At 35.3% G+C, this 24,735-nt stretch overlaps 2 protein-coding genes across 3 annotated transcripts; one reads left to right on the top strand and one right to left on the bottom strand.

Annotated features, from left to right (window-relative positions):
- Positions 1–313: 313 nt before the first annotated feature.
- Positions 314–6,756, top strand: LOC111510706 (uncharacterized). Its single transcript, XM_023166641.2, has 5 exons — positions 314–469; positions 2,268–2,363; positions 3,166–3,313; positions 3,687–3,838; positions 6,294–6,756. Exons 1-5 carry the CDS (start codon positions 406–408, stop codon positions 6,602–6,604), a joined length of 771 nt encoding a protein of 256 aa, XP_023022409.1. The 5' UTR covers positions 314–405; the 3' UTR covers positions 6,605–6,756.
- A 2,319-nt stretch (positions 6,757–9,075) lies between these two features.
- LOC111510707 (uncharacterized) lies at positions 9,076–16,853 on the bottom strand. Of its 2 annotated transcripts, none has more exons than XM_074182975.1 (5): positions 16,718–16,853; positions 15,077–15,274; positions 14,408–14,644; positions 10,149–10,509; positions 9,076–9,390 (listed from the first exon to the last, which is right to left on the bottom strand). In XM_074182975.1, the coding sequence occupies exons 1-5, from the start codon at positions 16,731–16,733 to the stop codon at positions 9,192–9,194; spliced, it is 1,011 nt and encodes a 336-aa protein (XP_074039076.1). In that variant the 5' UTR covers positions 16,734–16,853; the 3' UTR covers positions 9,076–9,191. The 2 variants fall into 2 exon arrangements, with proteins under 2 accessions (XP_074039076.1, XP_023022410.2); XM_023166642.2 differs by lacking the exon at positions 16,718–16,853 and adding an exon at positions 15,902–16,107.
- Positions 16,854–24,735: the final 7,882 nt, after the last annotated feature.

Here is a 24,735-nt window from a genome sequence, read left to right as displayed (position 1 = left end):
AGGCACGCAAAACTGAATTTTTTATAAAAATATTACACGGATTTTTTTAAACAATATGAATAATTACCGAAATCAGAGCTGTTTCTGGAGTTTGTCTGTTTTACGTTTTCGTTGGCCACACTAACTCGTGAAGTCTGTTTTTCATATCCATTGGGGGTACCGTGGATACTTTTGTGTTCACTGGTGGAATGTGAACGTTACTCATTTCTTATAAACTATGAATCAAAATTATGTGATACCTATAGGAAAATAAAATTCGACTGGTTATTCGGTAGCCAAGCGGAAATTGAAGGCCGGCCCTGTTGTATTCATTAGGTACTTGAATGATAGCATAATTTTTTTTGGCAATAACTACTATAAAAGTGGTCCTAAATTTTTGAACAGCATCAGTCCAAGATATCCACGATGATTTCTGCAGCTTTTTCGTTTCTTCTTCTTCTGGCACCAGCCTTTGGAGGATATGTATTCCGTAAGTATAATAACATACATTTTCAACTGATATTTGGATAAGTTGGATATAATTTGCCTCTCATATTGTTTTCGATGTCATTTATATGTCCGTTTCTTCTTCGCTTAATTTTTTTTTCTGTTCTCTTCCTAGATATGTTATATTTCATTCCTGCAGTGCGAAATTCAAATCTACTCACCATTTTCAATATTTCACCCCTTCAGACTCATCCAAGGAAAATATTGTGATGCTTCAATAAAATTGAAGCGTACTGTTTATTATTTGTTACTACAGAAATATTATGGAACGTTGTTCAGTTCGTTCCACTGTTTCAATTTTCTATCACTTCCATACGAATAAACCTCATGTGACATATTATACAGTGTGGTCTATTGGTTGTGAAAAACAAATACACTTTTTGATTCATTGTAGAATCGTAATTAGAACCGACAGGCAGTTAAGTCAAAAACTTTGAATTCGTTTAAGAATGAACTTATTATATTTCGGAAAATGAAAAAATGTTACTCAGAAAAGTTATACTGAAATAGAAATCAGGTATATTTTATTTTGTATTTGTCTTGATTGTGTCCTCTTTTAGTCTACGTTAATGATAAATAAGCTGATGATTCTACGGTTATTCTATCAGATTCAGATGATAATCGTTTGGAAAAAAAAAGCAGAGTATATATGAACCAACTAATTGCCTACAATAGTGGTAATGACTGACATTTCAACCAGTCTGAAACACAAATCGTTAGGTTTCGTACTAGATAAAAAACTTTTTGGCAAAAACTCACTTTTACATCCGATAATGAACTGAAGGGCGTTACCGGTGAAACAGTAAAATTCAAAGGTGTATATTTTGAAGAAATCTCATTGTGAACAAAAAGTGTCAAAGTTAGGTAGCATCATATTTCTTTTGAAGAATTTCAAAGATGTACAAAATCAGTTAATGAATTTCTATCACTCTCTATGTAAATTCACAACTGAGGTATGGCTTGTGTCTGTGGGGTAATACTATCCATGCATGGAATTTTTCATTAGGCAAAAAAAATTTTGAAACTCATTTAAAAATAATGACAAATTTGACATAAAATCCAATATTTATACATTGAATACGAAGCAAAAAATGATCTTCACGAAACGCAATATTACTTCATTGCATTGGACCTATAATATACAACAAACTTTCCGAAAATGTTAAAGCAACAAAAATATTATTTCGCTTCAGAAAAGCTTAAGGTTATTTTCTATTGGAAAATATTTATATTCACTAGATGAGTATTTTGAAAGAGGGTTTTTATAATAATTCGTTCTTGTTAAATATATTACCCAGATTTAGTTTTCAGGTAACTGCTAATATTTTTTTATCTGTTACAATATTCACCGGAGTTATGAAATTTCACACATGATTCTTTATGACTCTTGAGAAAAAATCATGGATACAAGCCAAAATTACCTTGTTCATTCGAAATAGAAATAAACTCTGTGATTTGAGGTATCGTGTGACATTAGTCGATTTACTTTCCTAATAAAATGATGTTCATTAACTCCTAATTTTAAATTTCTGGCCACGTTTTTGTCACTTATGTATAGTGGAATTGTTGATAGCAAACTACCAACTACTATAGAACAATATTGAATATTGAAAAATATCTGATCGACTGACTGTTGTTTTTTCTTTAAAATTAAGTTGTATCAATCAAATTCATATTTGTATTCAGTTGAAGTCTATGTTTACAATATTAACGTTAATTTGGTTTGATAAAAAGTGATAATGGGACATTGGATTTGGCCTCACTGAAATGATATTTTTCAGCTGACGATTTCCAACTCTGCAGGAGAGATGACAAGAATTTGGATGGATGTGTTCTTAGCGCTCTCCGAGATGCTTTACCAAAGCTAGCAAAGGAAGGTGAGTTAGTTTTTGAGAAAAATACCACTATTTCAGAGATTTCCATGATAATAAAAGTTTATAGTTCATTATATAGTTTATGATCATCACTATAAATTATAAAACAAATTTTTCCTGGAGTCAATCAAGTCAAAAACTACCGAACAGATTTCCTTATGGTTTCGATGATGGACAATTTTCGAAAAATAAAAATTCGTATCGCAGTCCGTACGGCATGTCACGCTAATTTGATGATTCACCCTGTTAGCACACTCCTCTGAATAGTCTTTCACGAAATTTCAGATGAGTACCCCCATGAAAAGGTATACCCCGTAGAAGGGTATTCCACAAAATTCTCGCCGTGATTTGGAAAATAAGAAGTTTTGTCAGAGAATAGAAAGTATTCATCTTCAAAAAAATTATAATGCGTGTCAAAATCGATACTGTTAATACGCTTCCTATGCTTACTCAATACGGTTATGAAAAATTATCAGTGAAAAATTTTATTTCAAGTTATTCTCTGTGAATATACGTTTAGAAAATTTTTCTTGATTTGTTCGGCTCATTTGTATGATATCGCCCAATTAAATACCAGCCTTAGATTTATGAGAAACTTAGCAACACTGCTTACAATTTCTCCTCTATCCCAACATCGACAGTCAGCACGTCAGAAACTGTGGATGGAAAAGCGTGGCTAACTTCACACTAATAAAATTTTGAACAAGTCTAAAAAAAATGTTTGCCTGTGAAGTGGATATACTACAATCTCGCCAGACAATTTTTGAAAATGAAAATATTCGCGAGTAATGCATTTCCATTCTAGGTATTTCTTCGCCAATCTCTCTCCGTACGGAACCCGTTTATTCCAAGTACTGTGAGTACCATATCAGGAACGTTGATCTTCTTTACGACGAATACTTCTTCAACTTGTCACACATAGGTCTCATCAATTCTACCGTAGTCAGTGCAAAGTAAGTTAATGATCTTTTTCTTAAACTATCAATTGAAATAGCTCCAGTTTTTGAAAAAGTCGATGTCAGAATAATATCTGTGAAAAAAGTTGTCAATGGATCGGAATATTATATATATATAAGAAACAGCAAGGGTCCAAGAATACTTTGAAGATGATCACTTGGTGATCAAAACACGTGTCGAGGTGTTGAAAATAACGATTTGGTGTTGGGAAAAAACTCCAGTAATATTCATTACTACACCGAAGGTTCCAAACAGTGCATTATAAATACAAAAGATGATTAGTGAATTTTTTCTTTGTGTTTTTATCAATTCATTAACTATTCATATACTCAGTATTTCTGGCACTCAATAACTTTACCTTTTTCCCAGCGCTGATCCGGTGAATTTGGCACTGAATTTCACAACCTTCAGCCCCTTTATGATGCAAATAGCTCCCTACATTGCTAACGGAAGTCTTCTATATAATGGAACCCGTGATCGCAATCCAATTTGGGGATATGGTATTTCCACAAAAAAATTATGTAAGTATCACCATTTACTTTCATTTCCAAAAAGTTTTTTCCGTTTCATTGTCATGTGTTCTTGTAGCAAAAAAACTGTCCGAAAACTGAACGAATTGAGTATCAAAGTTCTGTTTCACCCAACATATTCCCCAGACCTGACTTCATTCAAATCAGCATGCATATACTCCGGGAAGGTCTACTGATTCGGCCCTTCACCATGTGGTTGGCAGAATCGAAAGATCATTGGACAACAAAGAATCCACCCTGGGTATAGTCATAGATATCGAGGAAGCGTTTGATGAAACAACCTTCCCAATAATTACCCAGCAACTACACTCCAGGAATGTACCCCTAGTAGTAGGAGAATGAATACTCAAGATGCTCTCTAGTAGAGCAATAAGTATCAATGTAGAAGACATTATAGTGAGAGGACTTGTCATGACGAGATGTCCACAGGGAGGGGTCTTATCATCCCTTCTTTGGATCATAGGTCTGGATACCCTAATCAATCACCTCAACAATAATGTGCGATAGAATGCAGAATGAGCTCAAATTAATAGAAACATGGTGTAAGGAACACTCACTGTCGATCAATCCCAAAAAGACTGAGATGGTATTTTTCACCAGCAAAAGAAGTTTATCGTGCTTAAAACCTCTCGAACTCTTCAAAAGCAAACTAAACTTCTCTAAAGAGGTGAAATACCTTGCTATTATCCTCGACACGGAGCTAACATGGAACTCTCACCTACAGAGTAGAGCTAAAAGAGCATATGTGGCTCATGAGCAATGTCGAAGGACAGTGGGACGCGCATGGGGTCTTTGACCCCGTGTAATCATCTGGATCTACACTGCAATAATAAGACATATGTTAACGTACGGAGCCATTGCATGGGGACCGAAACTTCTACAGGCAACGGCCATCCAAAAATTAAATAAAATTCAGCGATTGGCTTGTTTGAATATCACAGGAGCCACGAGAACAACACCAATCGCGGCAATGGAATTAATTACTGGTCTGACCCCTCTGAACCTATACGTATCAAGGAGGTTGCGTTATTGGCCACGGCTGGTGTGAACCTCGGAGTAGGAATGGGTCAATTGAGGCTGAGCCTACTGCAAAACATCTGATGCAGGCAACCAGAGATGCAATTGAACCCAGGTTTGTGTTTAATGAACCCTCCAAAATACAAACAAAACAGAACACAGAGTCAGATGCTACAAATGCAATACGCATATATTCAGACGGCTCAAAAAGCAAAGAAGGCTCAGGATGTGGAGTGTACTCTAAATCACTTAGCCTAAGGATTAAGTGGGGAATGGGGAAAAATACTAGCGCGTGGTTCAAACAGAACTGGCTGGTATCTCAATCGCCACAAAAGAAATAATTTCTGGCTAAAACATAACAATTTGCACTGATAGCAGACAAGCCCTTGTAGCCTTGAACAGACAACGTGTTACCTTAGAGCTAGTACTAGACTGTCCCCAAGATTTAGCCAAAGCCTCAGTAGATAATAACATTATCCTGAGGTGGATTAAAGGGCACGGCAGGAGTAAAGGTAGTCCCATTGCCGACTCTTTAGCCAAGGAAGCGGCTGGTGGCACCTACGGCCTGATAACTTCGACAATTGCGGAATCAGGCGAACGTCACACCCATGCTCAATCTCTAAAGAGATGGGATGAAACCAGGATCACCCTTGGCGACCCTGGGAAGCTGGCGCCGACCAGGCGATGACCAGGAAAAATCTACGCTCAACAGTAGAATTTCTGACTGGCTACTGTCAACTGAAGAAACACCTCCACGAATGGGGCTAGTGGACACACCTCTATGCAGGATGTGTGAACAGGAAGATGAAACTTTCAGGCATGTCCTACAGGATGGACGATGAGTTAGAAGGACAACTCCTCAGGAGAATGTACAATGGGTCACATGTGGGCTACACTTACCCTCCCTACTCTACAGATACAGACCTCTCGTCAACCAACTACCATTTTTTGAAGCAATTTGATATTTTCCTCACCGGCAGAACCTTCGCCAATTTTTATGCTGACGCAATGATTCGACTTGTGTGACAAAATGGCGCTCATTTCGAATAAATTGAATGAATATCCGCTGAGATATTAAAATTTGAAGTAGACTCGTGAAAACGGCCAAAAATTTCAAAACAACCTAATAGCTTACGTTTTTGAATTGATATTATTTTGTGAAAAATTATGGCTGCACATGATCTCTGATACTGTCCATTGTGCACGTTCCAGATCTTTTTTCATCGTTTCAACTGTGTGAAAATAGGTGAAAGCAGTATGACGATTTTCCGTCACCCTGTGTCCATCTTTCAGTACAATGGTTGTTCACAACCATTCGTTTCGTAATCAGCTGGTTGAAATGAAAATATGATTAGGCTGAATTGATATATTTACGGGTTTTGGCAAGGATGAAAAAATATTAACCTTCATTCATTTCTTGTATTTTCAGATAACGTGACCATAGTCCATCAGTTGAAATCAAACCAAGTGGTGAAGAATGGAGAAACTTATCTGGAAATAACGTCTTACGATACTTCTATACAAATGGATTTGATCACTTTGGATTATGGCAATCTCTACAACGGAACGAATCCTGAACTGGCAAAAGACACAAAGGATTATTTGAATGAAATTGCAATGTATCTCGTATCTGATATAGGCGGAAAAATTGAAATATTTTTTGGAGATATGTTCAAGACATACGCAAATCTGATTTTCGGCAGTGTTCCTCTTAACAAAATCGTTCCTGATTTCCAGTAAACGCAGTGAATTGATGATGAAGATATGCCTTTGAAACAAACATACAATGTACTCCACTGTAACCGTCGCCCTGATTTTTGTAGTATTCAAAGGTCATTCTTCCAATGAATATTTTCAATTATGTATTCAATAAACATCATACGAATCTTTCAGCTGATTTTTTTCATATTTTTACAGAAAAGTCTACAGCATCGATTTTGTATGTAGGCACCGAATTCAACTGAATATTTTCATTTCAGTTCAAACCTAATGTCGAGAAAAAAATTGAGAGCACATTCGAATTTTTGAATTTTTTTTTGATACCTGCGCCAAAAAAGATATTCTGAAAGTTCAAAAGATACTTTGAATGTGGTGCTTAAGTCAAACACACACAAACACAAGCGGATGATTCAATTGCAACAATAGCTTTAGAAAAAGCAAATCCAAAGAGCGCAAGGAAAATTTTCCAAATAACTATAGACCAGTCGTGTTGCTATCAGTGATATCACCATTTTTTCAAATATTTGGAAGGCTTCAACATCATGAGTGATTATCAATATGGCTTTCAGCTGCTCTTCGTTTTGAGGTTCAACTCAGTTCACTTCCAACTTCACTATTCCAGAACTGTTTCATTTGGAAAACTGCGTTTATGTGGAATGAACTCCCTGAGAAAGTTTTTCCAAACGGATTTAACCTCCAGCCAGGGCCGTCGCCATAGGGAGGTGGGGGGGATGGGGGGAGCCTACCCGCCTGCTTTTGCGACTTGGGAAAAGTTTGGGAAATTTTGAGCCATGAAGATAAAAAATAATAATAGTAAAAAAATGAATGAAAATTGAAAAAAAATCAAAATGAGAGAAAAGAAGGGGAGAGGCAATGAAAGAACGGCAAGAACAAGGAGAAGGTTGGGATTTCCCAACATGCATAACTTGGAGATCCAAAACTTTGAAATTCTGAGTTGCTTGAAAACTTCAAAAAAGTTTAATTTCTCCCAAGTAAAAGAACAGTCCTGAACAGTCCAAAAATTTTGAAGTGACAATTTTACAAAATTCGCAACTTTTTGCTGTTTTTTCGACTTGGAAAGTTGGGAAATTTTGGGCCGTGAAGATAGAAAAAATAATAGTAGAAAACAGTGAGCACAATATTACCTAACTGTTGTTTTCTTTCATTTGTATTGAATATTCCTATACATGGTGGATATGGTGAAAGAACAAGTACCTTCGTCGAAACTAGAATAATTCTCATTATTGTTTTTATAATTACCAAAATTTATTTTTGTTTGTGCATACCCTAACGGGCATAAGCATTCAGTCAATCTTTGGATAGCTATGTGAGAAAATTAATATATTATAATAGTAACTAATCCCTCGGCTTTCATTTTTTCGAAAGTTTGGAAATTTTGCTGGTGGGGTTGAGCCAATTTGGCCTCCCTCCCACCCCCTGGTTTTTCTTTTCGCTACGGCCCTGCTTCCAGTGATTAAAATCCAATGTGAATCGCTATTTTCGTATAGGCACCGCAAAGGCAATCTGTTAAATGATCAAATCGATCTAGATTACTCACTGGTTTTCAAATTAGCGTATCCAAATTGTCACAAATGAACAAAATTGAAGTACCTCTATTATTACCTACAGTGAGGCTGATGTAATCATTTGTAGTTTACTGTATAATCTTGAAAATGTCCTTAAAGGACGAAACTGTAGTAACGGTAGTTACAAATAAAAGTGGTAAAAAGCATAAAAGTTTCAATTCTCATTTTTCAGGATGATTTCCTACCACATCCAAATTTAATTGTTGACAAATACAGCTTGTGACATCTATCCGTGAAAGTCACAACTAAGGCGCATTTCTTCCTGAAATGGCGTCGTTTGATGACATAAAATCGAACAATGTTTCCCAACTACTATGATATTTCTGGTCAGAAGATGTCGCAGCCTTCGCGTTCGACGTAGAACGATATGAGCAAAAAACTATTCACTGTTTTGTCAAATGAGGTCTCAGGAGCATGTGGAATAAACTTTTTGAGAACTCCAGCGATTCAAATTCAATGTGAATCACCACTTTCGCAAAGACACCGCTCTTAGAGCGAATTAACGATTTTCCTGTAGTGTTTGTGTTTCGTCCTCAAAAAAAATGTTGGGGTCATGTAATTTTTCTCGCATTTTATTGACCAATATTTGATTTATAGTTTAATATTATCAAATTTTATTGTCTTTCTTTCATGAATATCCATCTGACCATTCACATAGCATTCCAATTTTTTGAAAATATAGGATAGTTTTTACAGAATTTGTCATGAGAAATTGAAAATATAAGCTCGATATTGAAAGTGTGGCTACTTTGCTAGGAATCGCACGTTGAAAGGTGACACCTCGTTATTCCTCAGTTTACCCTTTCGAGAGTTATTGTCTGTAGGGGTGTGCCAGCTGGCTAACGGAAAAATATATTCAACCAACTCTCTATACATATCAAGTTTTTCGCCCAAATAACAAAAAAGTCAATCTTGAAGAATTATAATTCAAAATTTTTCCTCTTTCTTGGTCATTGATTTCTGTAATGCGAACAAATATGCATCTCCCTGCTGAAGTGATATTTGTTTTTCAATAATTACTTTCATGGTGTACAATAAAAATCTTGCTGTTTCCTCAATATTCCTTCGGGACCATCGAAAAATTCGCACAACTTCAGCTTGTCAAGTAAACAGTTTTTGGGATTTCCCCACTTTCCCCTGTAAATCATCCAGTAGGGAAGCTTGCTCTTACCAAGATGATAAATTTTGATATTATTCCAGGTTCTCCAAGGAATGCCATACCTGGAATGAAATGCTTTCATGATTTTTCCAACAACAATAATGTGTCAATCAGTAAAACTAGCAAATCCTGTTTATATAATATATACAGTGCAGCTGTATATGTTCCACTACTCTAAACTTTCGAACGAGGAGGAAATTGGTCCCTGACAGATCTACAGGGTGTCCCAAACCTCTGACAGAATTTGAAATCTCCCTTATCTCAACAGTTACAGAAAAAAATTACTATGATGAATTTTGAGCACCACCAAGATCCAGGTGTCATTATGTGATGACACCATAATGTTATGAAACGCCCTATATTCAACTGCATTTATAAAATATACATAAAGCAATAAAATACAAGGTGAGAATAAAGTAACATCAAAAACAATACAAAATATGATGAATCCTGAAAAATGATTATTATGATCACTGAATTCAAATTATAATCATTGAATTCAACAGTTTTTTTTTGCTCACAAGTTGAAAAAAAGTCATTCTTGTCACTTGAATCATCTTCTAACGTTATTATGACAGGATGAACATTTTCAGAAGCATCGATCTGAACTTCGTCTTTTAAATATTTATCTCCTACTTCTACACATTTTTTTACATCATCTAGTTTGAATGTGATATTTTCTTGTCTGACTTTGTTTTCAACAGTTGCCCATATCAGTTCAATGGGGTTTAAATCCGGGTGGCGCGTACTATAACTGTATTTTGTAAAAACATAAAAGACAACACATGACAATCAGCAGGGTTGCCTTTTCTACACTCACCCGATTGTATCTGTCAATTTTGGAACCCTTGTATAGACATATTCTCCTGGCGATGACCACAACCCGTGGGATCCATAAGCTGAAAATACCACAGGGTGTGAACCTTGTGTACGGACGATTTGTGGAAATTTTGGTACTCTGTGGGCAGTTTTTTTATTTTCTTGTGCATCAAATTTGAAATATCTCCCCTTCTCATTATAAGTGAAGTAGCCACCGAAATCGTGGATGGACAAATACAGCTTATCAGGAACGTTTTTTCCAGAAAATGACAGGCTCATATGTTCCCAGTCACCAACATGGTTGCCCAATGTCTTTACTCTGCCAAGACATCTATTGAATAGGTTCAGGAAAGGAACTTTGCCTGAAACGTTATGGAACGAATTATTTGCGATTTGAAATTCTTCGTTTGGCAATGTATAGAAGGTAGTTACAACTAGAACAACTCAAAAATGTAGACTATATTTTTCAATGTGGCATGCATTATCATTTTTACAACATTGAAATGATATTTTTTCAAAAAATATAGAGATTTAATACTATAATGGGTAATTGTCAAGCTCTGACCACTATGTCTTTGATTCTGCCTGAATTCAAAGCCTCAAACAATAATATACACACATCGGAAAAGTCTAGGGATATTTTTAAAAATGGCAATAATTTTTTTTTAAATCGCTTTAGGGAAAAAAAGTTGACGGGTGATTATTAAACGAATGTAACTTACAACAAAATTTATTAAACGGTCAAAAATACTGAGTGCGCATATAAGCAAAACTAAAAAAAATATGGCTCTTCTTTCACACCCCGAAAAAAAATCATAAAACAAAAAAAATTGGAATCAGTACAAAGTATGGCCTCCACGCTGGTTTATTACGGCCCTACATCTATCGTGCATCGACAAAATGAGATTGTCAATGTCTTGTTGACGTACATTTGCCCATTCAGCGATTAAGAGCTCTCTCAATTGAAACGTTGTGTGAATGTTCCCCATATGCGTAGTAATTCTTCGTTGAAGCATGTCCCACACATGCTCGATGGGATTCAGGTCCGGTGATTGTGCTGGCCATGGCAATACATCAACTCCTTCGTTGGTGAGCCAGTCAGTCACTAGACGCGCGACATGTGGACGAGCATTATCGTGCATTAGGTGGAAGTTTTCACCAACAGCACCAGGAAACGGACGGACGATAGGTAGAAGAATGGTGTCGAGGTACTGTCGAGCTGTGAGGGAGAGATTTGGAAAAACGAGATTGGTTCTGCCGCCGATCATGATTCCGCCCCATAGCATTACTGTACCACCTCTGTATGTGTGGACTTCCTGGACGTGTCTCAAACGTTCATTATTTCCAGGTCGTCTCCACAGTCTTACTCGACGAGAATCTGGATGAAATCCAAATCTGGATTCGTCTGTAAACAAAACTGTGACCCAATCATTTGCATCCCAGTTTTGATGTTCTTGACACCACTCTAATCTTCTACCGCGATTGCCTCTCGACAAAGGTGGACATCTAAGTGGCCTTCTGTTGTGGAGATCTGCTTCATGCAGTCGATTTCTGACAGTATCACGACCAATGGTTACCTGGTGCGTCTGCTGCAACACGTTAACCAACTCAGGTGCTGTGATTATCGGTTGTCTTCTTGCGGTTAAGACCAAAAATCGGTCTTGAACTGCAGTTGTAGCGCGTCCTCGCCCTGGATGTGGTTCGGCTGGACTGCCAGTTTCACGGAAACGCCGCCACAATCGACTGATAACACTTTGGGAGACCCCCAAACGAAGAGCTACATCATTTTGTCGCATGCCACCTTGAAGAAGCCCTACAGCTCTATTCATCTCAGCCAATGGTAAGTGATGGCGTTCCATGTTAAAGCACAATATTTCCAGTTTAATTGCTGAGCAAGAACTTCATAGAATGTACAAACTCGACACTTTCAGATTATTCATTTTAGCCGAAAACTTACAGTTTGTAAAAAACTTGATAAAAGATCAGTTACCGTTTTTGCAGGCTTTGTTCAACCCATAGAAATCTACAGGGTGGTCGAGTGTACCAATTTAATCGAAATTAAACGACCTCATGCATTTATTTTTATGATATTTAGTATGTTATAAAAATATCCCTAGACTTTTCCGATGTGTGTAGATTCAATGAGAAATAATTCACATTAGTGGTGTTACTTTATTATTGAACATCTCCCTAACCTAACCTAATGATGATGTAATGATGGAAATACAAATTATAACCTAATTCAGAATAATTAGTAGTGAGTATATCAGAAATGAAAATAATCCAAACGCAAATCCACTAACGTTCAATAATAATCAACTGGTTAGATACAGACACCACGGAATTTTATGGTCTAGTTATTGATGAAAATGTAAGTTACCAAGATCATGGAATAGTTAATTTTGTTTTTGTGTTTTTCTGGTCTCTGTAAATACAAAAATAGTTTTTTTCTCGGCGCCTTCAGCAAAATGAATTTTAACCTGGCTTTTGGGAGAGACTGAATAATTATATACTTTGCAAAATGGTGTTTTTTTTTTCGTTCCAAGGAAAAATTGTGCCATTTTTTCGTAAAGTTCATGCATATGCCTGTATAAAGAATAAAATAACTTCAGATATAGAATCAGCCAGTTGGTTGGGGTGGAGAGTGTATTAATTACAAAAAAAATGGATGTGTTTCTATCTAAAGTTTAAAGAAAAATAAATCAGCACATTAGCGGTGCCAACAACATCCTGAAACACGTCAAATATTATTAGGGGCATTTGCAAAAATTTTTCTACAATGTAAAATTGGGAGAGACTTTTTTTATCCGCTTGAAATGAGTAAATTTTTTGTCGTGAATACTCATTACCCTAATAATGGCCATTCTTGAACATTTGTTATTGTTACTGTTGTTTTGATCGTTTTAACAATTTGAAAATATTTTTAATGAGTCATTTTCTAGAAATTCACAAAATAAGCCATTATCGTTTCACATCATTCAACATTGTGAGATAATAAATGGTTTTCCAAAGTAATTACAAATTTCTATAATGAACGCTTCAAACATTTGATTGTTTACGAACATAAAATGTCTCTTCGATACGTGATCACTGAATGATAATTCGTAATTTGTTCATGCGCGAGCTGTAGATCAACAAAATCAAAACGTACTATTCCCATTATGAGAAAAAATATTCGTTGAATATATTTTTCGAAGAGCCGATTTTGGATTTACTGAAAAATTCCCCTGTTAAACTCATAGCAGATAAGTGAGTCTACTTTGAAATGTAACATCTCAGTAAATACATTCAATTCGATAGAAATAAGAGCCATTTGAATCAGTGCTTTTCTGCTGACGTAAAACAAGTCGATTAACTCCAGAAACTACACCTAACAATTTGTTCTTCACAAACTTTAATTTCCAAAATATCACATGTATCTCTATTAGAATAGCGTTTTCGTAGTGAATAACATGTATGTTTTGATTCAAACAATTAGCACCCCTTCAAAATATTTCCAGTGATAGGTACGCAAACATTTCGATAACAAATAAACTGTTGAACCTCAATTTCTGTATTCCTTTTTCTACTATTGTCCCTACATGTTGCATTGAGATTCAAAGCATTGTGCAACTGCAACATGCAAGTTTCAGTGAGAGTATCATTCAAAAGTGAATAATGGAAAGAACTTGAGAAGGTTTTTGTATAGAGAAGATAAAATGAATATATTATTGATACTCCAGACGACAATGTTCGATTAGATCTTTGACCCGGACGACAATAACCCGACTTGTTTTTTCTTTACTGAAGATATGGTGATGAATGTTTTCTTGGAAATATTTTTAAAAACAATGTGAATCATGCACACATAGCAAAAAACACGTTTTCGAATAAAATATACAGAACAGAATACAGAAGAATTTTGAAACTTTGCCTTTGAGGAAAGATATAATTTAGTTATTACAGACATCGTCATTATTAATTTCTGTTGAATTTTCAACTTGAAATATTGAGTCGTACAATCTATAAGGAGAAAATAAAGCAAAGTTACCTCGATAAAAAAAAGTGAATGAATGAATGTATATTATACTGCGCACAAATTCATTTGTTATACATTTCCTACAACTGTATAAGCTGCACTCAATTTACATAAAGAATCATCTAGAACACTAACAAGAATATTCAATGAAAGTTGATTAAAGTGGAATTTAATCGGAAAGTATTGGTCAAAGATAGATTTTGTATTCACCAATACAAATGAAATATAACGGCAATACTTACCCAAGGTGCACACCTTTTTTCCTTCATTGAAAGGAAAAAACAACCAATAGGTGACGTAGAAATATAAGGAACTATTTTTTCTCGAGACCCTTTCATTAGCATCTTCCGAAATATAATTTTCTGTCTCATTCAGATCTGGACCATGAACACAGTCTGAAACCAGGGCATATATCGATACTGGATAGTGATTGGGATTTTGGCCGTAGATAAAGGAATGTGAGTCGTTCCTCAGAGAATCTGGAAGAAGAAAAAAAATGCATTCTCAAGTTTTTTCAAGAATGAGTTTGTGACATTGAAGGAAAATGTTGAGGGTTTCTGTCAGCACATATTATCGCTGAGAATAAACTTGTTCGGGTCTTTATCTCCTCAAGAAAAACACCCTTTTTGCATTTCCACATTCAACCCAAATGAAAGATGTTTTTAAAAAAAAAAATCTGTCTGTTCTGTTTTAAAATCTGTTTTTTCCGTTAACCAGCTGTCGCACCCCTACGAACGACAACCCTCAGAAGTCGAAACTTGTGCGAGCTAAGGATTAACGAGGTCTTACCTTTTAACGTGTGATTCATAACACGGAACTATTGCTCTTTCGTAACGTCACTTTTCTACCTCTAATGGGAACAGATACTAGTGTAAACAGTGTTTTGATGTATGTTACTTACAGCTACTCACATAAATCTCGTCTAGTCACCAAATAGAACTGTTGTGTTAGATCATAACGAATTCTTCCATTCAAATAAAACTGAATTATTGATCCATTCTTATTAGCTACAGAAACATGTCTGAGGAATTCTTCGGCATTCATTGGCAGATATTTTTCATTAGGTGCCATCCACACCAGCGGTGACCATTGCCTAACCAGGTTTTCAACTGAAAAATCAAAAGGAAATAAAGAAAATTTGGTAGCATAGTGAAAACTAATGAGACATTAACTGAGACATTCATGAACTAATTACAAAGTTGCTAAGAAAAAACAAAAGTCTCTGGGAAAGAAGGAATTTTAATAATTTATCATCTTCTGTATTTGATGTATCATCACTTCAAGTGATGAGAGAAAAACGAAGCAAAATGGCGACTATTTATTGAAAATTTTCTGAAACTTTGATGAGAGAAATCTTCGATAACTGTCCCTGCTGGTCTTAATCATTTGATTCCTCCTTGTATTCAGTAGCTATATATTGTTTATATATTGGGTAAAAATTATATTTCTTGAGTTTATTTGCTTATGGATGTCACATAATTATTCATTAATCCTGTGCCTTGATGAGGTGAAAGATATGTTTTTTTTCGTTAGAAAATTGAATTTTTTTGTAACAGAGAACTGAAAACTTTCTACTGAAAATACAAAATGAAAAAACCTTAGATAGTATATGAAAAAGTCCGTCTCGTATTACAATCAATTAGGCTTTCTCTCTTCAGACAATGTGTTGAATGAAAAATAATTTCAATGTGTAAAAGTGAATTATCAAGTACATCAGTATGAGTGAACCTTATTACCTTCTGCCAAATTTTGAGTTTTCACCACATATACCGTCAAAATCAAACACAAAAACAAATAAAATAATTTTCTTAAAACAATCATATCAAGAACGAATCATGGCCAAGCGGAAGTGATTTCACTAACGATTGCACTAACGGTTAAAGAAAGTGAATAGCATTCAAAACATCACGATGCAGATTGTTGAACTTCAAACGATGAACTAACAAATTTCACGAAGAATAGACTTGAGGAAGTCTTGTTGACGCTGACCTACACTATACTTTGCAGTGGCGTATTGAAGAATCGGGTCTTAAAATGGCATCATACCAGGTCATTGTGAAAAATCCTAAGGTGTAACAAATATTAATGACATGAATGTCAAGAAGTCTATAAACTACCATCCGTATCCAGAATCGACTATTTGGAGCAGTGCTACTTTATTTTCAACAATGTTGAACTGACGTATTCTAAAAACACTTTATCGTGTGATTTTCACTAGATAGTTTTACAAAAACGCAACACGTGTACCTGAATTTCAAGTACCTTTTTTTTACCTAAAGTATCGAAGGCAAAAAATCAGGTACTTGAAATTCAGGTACTTGAAATAAGGTATATATAGCATTTAATGTGTAGAATTAGTTATTAAGAATTCATAGAGAATTCATAGAGAAAATAAAAGATATTAAATTAAGAGAAGGCGAAATATTGGTATCGTTCGATGTGAGTTCCTTATTTCCAAGCGTCCCAATATCACAAGCTCTAGAGTGTTTGAGGGATCTTCTGAAATCGAACAACTTAGCAAATGAAGCTGTTGAAGAATACATTCAACTTACCAAGCTTTGCATTCATCAAAAATGTTTTCAATTTAATGGCTCATATTATGAACAGCGTGAAGGAACGGCTATGGCTAACCCATTGTCTCCATTTATAGTGAACCTATTCATGGGTAGGTTTGAGACGGAAGCTGGGAAAGAACTCAGCTACTTCCCTAGGGTCTGGATCAGGTATGTTGATGACATATTCGCTGTAGTGGATACAAGGATAACCAGAATAGAGAATGTCCTTTCAGCACTAAAAAACAGGTGTAAGAGTATAAAATTTACATATGAAGTAGAAAAAGAACGAGAGTTGCCGTTTTTAGATGTATTGGTCATAAGGAACGAACAGAACGAAATAGAATTTGACATTTACAGGAATGACACGGGCACTTTCAGATACATTCCCAATGCCTCGAATCATTGTCCACAACAAAAAATGGCAGCACTGCAATTTCTGGTACACAGGTTAATAACTTTTCCTTTAAAGAAAGATAAATACGACAATGAAAAGAGAGTGATTCGTTATGTAGCTGAAGCAAACGGTTTCAACCCCAATATAGTTGACAAGATAATTAGAAAATGCAAGTTTAGGGAAGCACTTCGTAAATCTTCGACTTTCCAAAAAGAGGAGTTTATAGTAATCCCATATGAACCCCAATACACGAGAGGGCTTCAACAGATATTCGATAAAGTGAATATGAAAGTTGCATATAAAACTTCTCATAAATTGCATCAGCTTCTTGTTAATCCAAAAGATAGACTAGAAAACACAGTATTTGCTGTTGCAAATACATCTTGCCGATGTATTTGCAACAGCAAATACATCAGCCAGAGCCGACGAACGATTAGAACCCGCTTCAAGGAGCATTGTTCACACATGAAATACGGAAGGATAGAAAAATCCAGTGTCACCCAACATGCTCTAGACATGGACCACACAATTGGTGAAAACAATCTGGAACTGATTGAGCATGTGCATGACACCAGGCTACTCGATGCATGTGAAAGTCTAGAAATAGCAAAATATAAAAACAGCATGAATGGCGATAAGGGACCCATTCCGTTTGGCCCGCTTTTCAATCTTCTGTAAGGAAGATAATAATTACTAAGAACTTGCAGGTAGTTAATTACCGAGAAATTCCATATTGGACTGTTACCCCAGGTAACAAGTTTTAGTATATAAGGATTAACCAGACTAGACAAGGTATCAATTTTCTTCTTCTGAGGATGCTAACTTTGTTGGCGAAACGCGCGTCGAGTGCAAAAATATCAGTTTGGTGTCAGGGCAATTGATCTCGAAAAAAGTTATACAACTTTCATACCAAAGGTTTCAATCTCATCGTTATTATTCGAGAATATTGTCGTTTCTTATTATCAATAGTTCCCGGAATTATCTAGATAATATGTGAAGGTTATGACCTTCGAATCCGGCAGATATATGGCATGTGTCTTAACATATTTTGAGAAGTACTGGGGATGAGCTGAATTTTCTGATTCCAGATTAATGATCGCATATATGATCATGAATGTAGACTCATATAAAGGGTCTTCCAACAAGGCTCCTGAACTTTGACAATTGATAACGGTCATCTTTTTAAAGTTGTTATTCATTCAGTCTGCTCTGGAGTAGTTGGTAATTGACCCTAATTTCCATCAAAAAATCATCTTCAGCGATGAGACCCATTTTTATATGAATGGGTACGTCAACAAACAAAATTGTTGAATTTGGTACGATACTAGTACACATGAGATCCAAAAGCGTCCAATGTATTCCAAAAAAGTCACTGTTTGGTGTAGATTTTCGGCTGGCAGCATCAGCGGTTGATATTTCTTCGAGAACGACGTTAGCCAGGCCAGCACCGTCAACGGATGGCACTATACGTCGATGATTACCATTTTCTTTGAGCGATATGTGGTTGGATATTCTGCAGGAGCGATTTGAGGGCATGGCCATCTCACGTGGAGGCGATGTAAACTGGCCACTGAGATTGTGGGATTTGACCCCGTGAGACTTTTTCTTGTAGGGTTTTCTTGAGTCGCAGGAGTATGCGTCTAAGACACAAATTACAGCGGTCCTCAAAGTCAACATAACCTCTGTCATCGGTCACATTCAGCCTGATTTATGTGCCAGAGTCATGGAAAATTGGATGTTTCGGATGTGCTCCGCCATGTATTCTGGAAAAATTTCATCCCATCATTACATGAATTCCAAATACTTTTCTGCAATCTGTCCTTCCAGAAATGTAGCCAAAATAATATCTGATAAATGGCCACAAAAATATTTTTTATCCTGTGTTACGAGGGTAAATTGAAAGATGCAGTTGAAAAAACCCAAGTCTCTCTGGTCTGCGAGATCTATGAGGTCTGGCAAACTAGTACCCATTAAGTTTGATAGCAGTTAATGTGAAATATCTTTTTTTAGATGCACCTCACTGTTTTCATTATCAAGTGAATGGAAGTGAGTTCTTGAAATTAATATGACATAGTCGTATCAATAAAGTCGTTTCCTCGGAGGTCTTCGATTCGATTTTTTCTGTTATTTGTTTCTATACAATTTTGAAATATAGAAGCGAGGATATAACCATTTAATAATTGAAAATGATAATTCGAATTCATTTTAAAGAATTATTCCATCAATAGTTCTCAAAAATTGGGAAAAAATCCTGGTCCGATTAAAGGGAAATGACATGAAAATACAATGATTTATATTTGAAATTACTACTTCTACAGAATAATTAAAATTCATATAATTCAAACAGGATATTCATCAGCAACATCCATTTGTGGGGAAGTTTCGGAAACTGGCCTTACAATGACTTGCTCCATATGCACTTTTGATACCCGATCTCAATACTGTATGTTCTGAAGAAGGCAGCAGCTTGAAATATTTCTCTCATTCAATTTCGAAAAAATCAATAATATTTCATTGTACTAATTATATCCTATGAAATGAAAATCCCAACCGATTCGAATATACTCAAAATTGTCTAGCTGTATTATATACCACCACCATTTATATTCAAGGCGTGAGGTAAATGAATATCGAAACAACGTTATCAACTATTGATGTTGAGGTAATTTCATGTAACATGATTATAAATTCTCCACTCGATTTTATAACTGAGCTGGGCTCCTTTTTGATAAAGAGAAAGGTATCGTATTTAATCAATGAGTGTTTTGTTGAACCATTTTGGTATCGCAGGTATTACGTTATAATTACTTGAGTGGTAACAAAGAAGTATCTAGTGTGTGGTCATAGGTAATTAGAGTAACTGATACACTTAGGTTAATTATCTTTTTAGTTGCTTGGTTGGTACAATCCAACACTACATGACACAATGAAGGGCCAAGTCACAATTCAAAATGAACGTGAATTATTGAAGTGAGAGCTATCCTCAGAGACAGTGGCGTACAGTGCTGTAAATCACCATACCCCTAAATATTTGAAAGGCTTTAACATTTTTAACGATTAATGCAGACTTTTATTCCATAGTTCTTCAACAAAAAACTTATAGGCAGATATTGGGTGTAATTTTCACTGTCTACTTTGTTTCTGAATTTACGACCTTTACTTCAATGGCAAGTTCTTTGTTATTAGGATCGCTCATAGAAAAATCTCCCGAAGGCAACCGTAACCTCTTTTCATTCATTTTTTCGAAAGTGTTGTTATTCTAAGGGGGTTGAAGGGGGAAATTATGCTCTGTAAATTCCATAATAGAATTAAAAATTGATATGTGTCTGGTTTTTACTCATTAATTGTAAGTTACGTAGAAAATAAATTAATCAGTTATTCATGAACCGCAATATATATTTGGGCCATATGTAATTAAATCAATCATCTCAACAGAGCCCTCGGTATACTGGCATTTGGGGATATAACAATAAATGTTGCGTATATGAGGTAATCTGCTTCCGAATCTGTATGAGCCAGATTCTTTCAAGTTTCCAACGTATTCGATGAGAACACTCAGAACTTGACCTTGAATAGAAAATTTTATTGATTCGTTATTGTATTCAATATGTAAATTATCACTGAAAACAATTTCGTATCGAGTCCATGGTAAGCAACTGAAATGCGTCTACCAAGATTCTTCTTTCCGATAAATAATTGGTGAAGTTGTATACATGGAATGAAATAAATTATATTGTTATACCTTGATTTCTATAAGGAGACCTTTTTTTTAAAAAATATGTGGAAAAAACTTTACAGAAATGCACACACTCAAGAATATTGACAGGGATCTCTCTGAGTGTACGAAATTCTATGGAAAACTTCATAATGTTTTTGATCGCTGCTTTCCCAAGTATAATACAGTTGAACCCAAAACTAAATATCCTCCTTGGTATAATAGAAGCATTATTAGAGATTCGCAGGCTAAAAGCAGAATCTGGCGCAAATACAAGCGTGAGTGTAATCTGCAGGCCCTTGAAGATTTCAAACATCTTCGAGCAAAAATAAAGCATGTTGATGTGGCATATAAAAAATTCTTAGGTGAAACTGAGAAAGAAATACATGTCAATCCCAACAGATTTTGGTCATTTATAAATAATAAACGAGGTAGCTCCAAAATATCACAAGTACTGAATTTTGAAGGCCAATTACTGGAGGGGCACTCTAATATCGTAAACGGTTTTGCCAATCTTTTCCAACCATCGTATACCGCTTGTTCCCCTTCTCAACCAAACTCTGAAATTGATAATAGTTATTTTCTCGGTATATCAAGCTTCAGTGAAAACGAAGTATACAAGGCACTAAGGTCGCTCAAGCCTAAGAAGACCACTGGTTCAGATGACATTCCAGCATTCATCCTAAAAGATTGTGCACTTGTGCTGGCTCGTCCTCTATCTATACTAATTATTATCTACTAAGGCAATTCATTCACAAATTTTACTCCCTGAGAGATATTCTAACCCGTAAGAACATGCTTACCTTATATTATGCACTGGCAGAGTCTGTTCTTAAGTATTGCATTACAGCATGGGGAGGAACGTTTGAAAAAAATTTAGGAGGTTTACAAATAATGCAAAACACATTACTGAAAATTATTTGTAAGAAGGACCGTTTATTTTCCACAAAAAAGCTGTATGAAGAAATCAACTTATTCAACATCACAAGTCTCTACTCTTACTCTTGTTTAATATGGATATTTCATAACAAAGTAAATTACCAAAGTTCAACTATTGAAAAAGAGACCAGATCTGCTATAAGAAGGTCTATCCATCTACCTTTATTCAAAGTCATTCACAGAAATCTGTATATTACTTTGGCCCAAAACTTTTCAATTTACTACCACCCGAGTCCAGGAATATTATAGACATAAAGAAATACAAAATTGCTATAAAATCATTTCTACGCTACAATCAACTTATTATTGAAAAATTATATTGAACACATATACTTGAAAGCTCCATTCTCCAGAAATATGAAATGTATATAAAATGTCTGACAGAATAAAAATCTCCTTTTAAAAAAAGGGATACCTATCACAACACAAGCACATTTGCGCTTAGGTGAAAGGTCCCAATATATGAAAGGGGATAAGAAATATTTATATATTATTATTAATTTGTAATTATTATTTGTAATTATTATTTGTAATATTATTTGTAATCTGTATACGTTGTGAATAAAGTTATCAATTTAATATGATTCCAACATGTTTAGACATACTGTACATACATATTTTTATAGTACATTTGTAGTTCATTAATATTTATATATAGGATACTTCTTCTAGATTATCCCAGCTTTGTATTCCCATGAATGGTGACTTTAGAATAATGCAAGAAAATATTTTATATGAGGCATGTAAAGTTTGGAAGAAAGTTAAAAAAAACTTAAGATCGGCTACAATACCAAGGATCTGGAAATCATCAAAAGTCTGTCCTATTTTCAAGAAAGGAGATAGACGAGATATTTCAAATTATCGGCCCGTCTCTATTATTTGCAACTTTGCAAAGGTTTTTGAGATTCTGCTGGAGCGAATTATATATCAGCATGTTAGTTGCAATATAAGTATAAACCAACACGGTTTTATGAAAAATCGTTCATCGGTCACCAACCTTCTGACTGTAACCCAACATATTGCTGAATCTATTGACGATAGGGCCCAAACTGATGTTATTTACACAGACTTTTCTAAGGCCTTCGACAGGCTTGACCATGGCATTCTACTGAACAAACTAGTAGCCTTTGGATTATCTCCATTCCTAATCGCACTCTTTCAGTCCTATCTACTGGATCGAAAACAGTATGTTCAGCTCAATGGTTTCAAATCTACCGAATATAGTGCTTCTTCCGGTGTTCCACAAGGTTCAAATCTGGGACCGTTGCTCTTCAATACATTCATTATTGATATTGCAGATGTTATAGATGTGTATTTCCTTTTATATGCCGATGATCTGAAACTATACTGCCTCGTTGGGAACATAGATGATTGTGTGAACCTCTCAGCAAACGTAGGACGAGTTGTAGAATGGTGTCATCGAAATAACTTGTCGCTGAACCCGTATAAATGTAAGGTCATGTCCTACAGTTTGAAAACGTATATCTTGATCTTTGATTATTCAATAGAAAACGTTTCCCTGGTGAAACCAGAAACATTTACTGATCTTGGCGTCACATTTGACACTGCACTATCATTTAATAGGCATATCGATAATGTTGTAACCTCCTCCTGTCGTTTGTACGAATTAATTGCACGTAACAGTAGTGATTTCAAAGGAACTTCGACCCCAAAAACTTTATTCTATGCTTTCATAAGATCAAAGTTAGAGTACGCGTCAGTTGTGTGGAGCTCCTTTTATAGATATCACATTGATAGAATAGAAGCAATTCAACGACGATTTTTTAAACTGCTAAGCCTAAAAACCGATGGCATTTATCCTCCAATAGGAACAACCCACTCTGAATTGCTACAAAAGCATAACTTTTGCAGTCTCGAAAAAAGGCGTGAATATTATAGTGCCGCACTAACCTATACAATTATCAAAAGCATAGTTGACTGTCCAACATTACTGGAAAAGTTTAATATTTGCATTCCTAGAATTTGCTCCAGACACCCGAGTACTTTCTATATAAAAACATTTCGCACAAATGTTATGAATAATTCTCCGATCCATACCATGTGTAAAGTGACAAATTCTGTTAGCGATAATTTAGATATATTCAGTTGCAAATTGTCAAATATAAAATCCCACTTTCTAAAATAATTCTTTTGTCACTTATAATAAATATAAAATGTGTAGTCTTATATTCACTTGTTTGTATTGTTTGTAGTGTTTGTAGATTTAAAGTCACTTGTTTGTGATGTATTTATTATACTCTGTTATTTCCTGCTCTGTAATTGGGCTATGTCTTGTAGAGTATTGTACTATAAATAAATAAATAAATAAATTTTCAGAAATGATTGTTTTTTTTCAATTTTCATATCCACTCTGTTTTGTTCCAGCAGTAAAATATTTTTTTATATCAAGTAGAATCATGTACTTATTGAAATGATAAGTGCAAAATGTATTATTGATATCTACTCGAGAATGTTGATGGGAAATAAGTTGTTGTTAGTTGATGAGCCCCCTTATAATCTCAAAAGACAAATCAGAGGCCCTTACCAGATGCTCAGGAGGCAGGCAAAGCAAGTGATTTCTGTTTTGTAGCTGCCCAAAAGATAGATGATTCATCATGAATGAAACAGTGTACATAGGGAACGGATCTACATTTTTTTGAATGCAAACAATGTAAATTATGATCTACAGATACCAATTTTCCTACAAAAGTAAACGGAAATCACTTGTATGATCAGTTATGGCCAATACAGTTCAAATTGAGTCAAAGCGCTGCCGAAATAGCCCGAAAAATCAACCAGGATTTTGACAATGATGGTGTTTTTCTCAATTACAAAACACAAGTACTACAGAAAAATCCTCAAGGTGCTTTTAGAGCGGTTGAATCATCTAAAGAACAATTCGTTCAGCTCAGTCTAAACTTCCTACCCTGTAGGTTAATTTGCCCAATTCCTTGTATAAGGAAAGAA

The sequence above is a fragment of the Leptinotarsa decemlineata genome, unplaced genomic scaffold (assembly GCF_025532065.1).
Source record: "Leptinotarsa decemlineata unplaced genomic scaffold, Ldec_3_MD MMD2_tig00026330_RagTag_RagTag, whole genome shotgun sequence".
NCBI lineage: Eukaryota > Metazoa > Arthropoda > Insecta > Coleoptera > Chrysomelidae > Leptinotarsa > Leptinotarsa decemlineata.
This window is presented reverse-complemented; position numbering and strand designations above follow the sequence as displayed.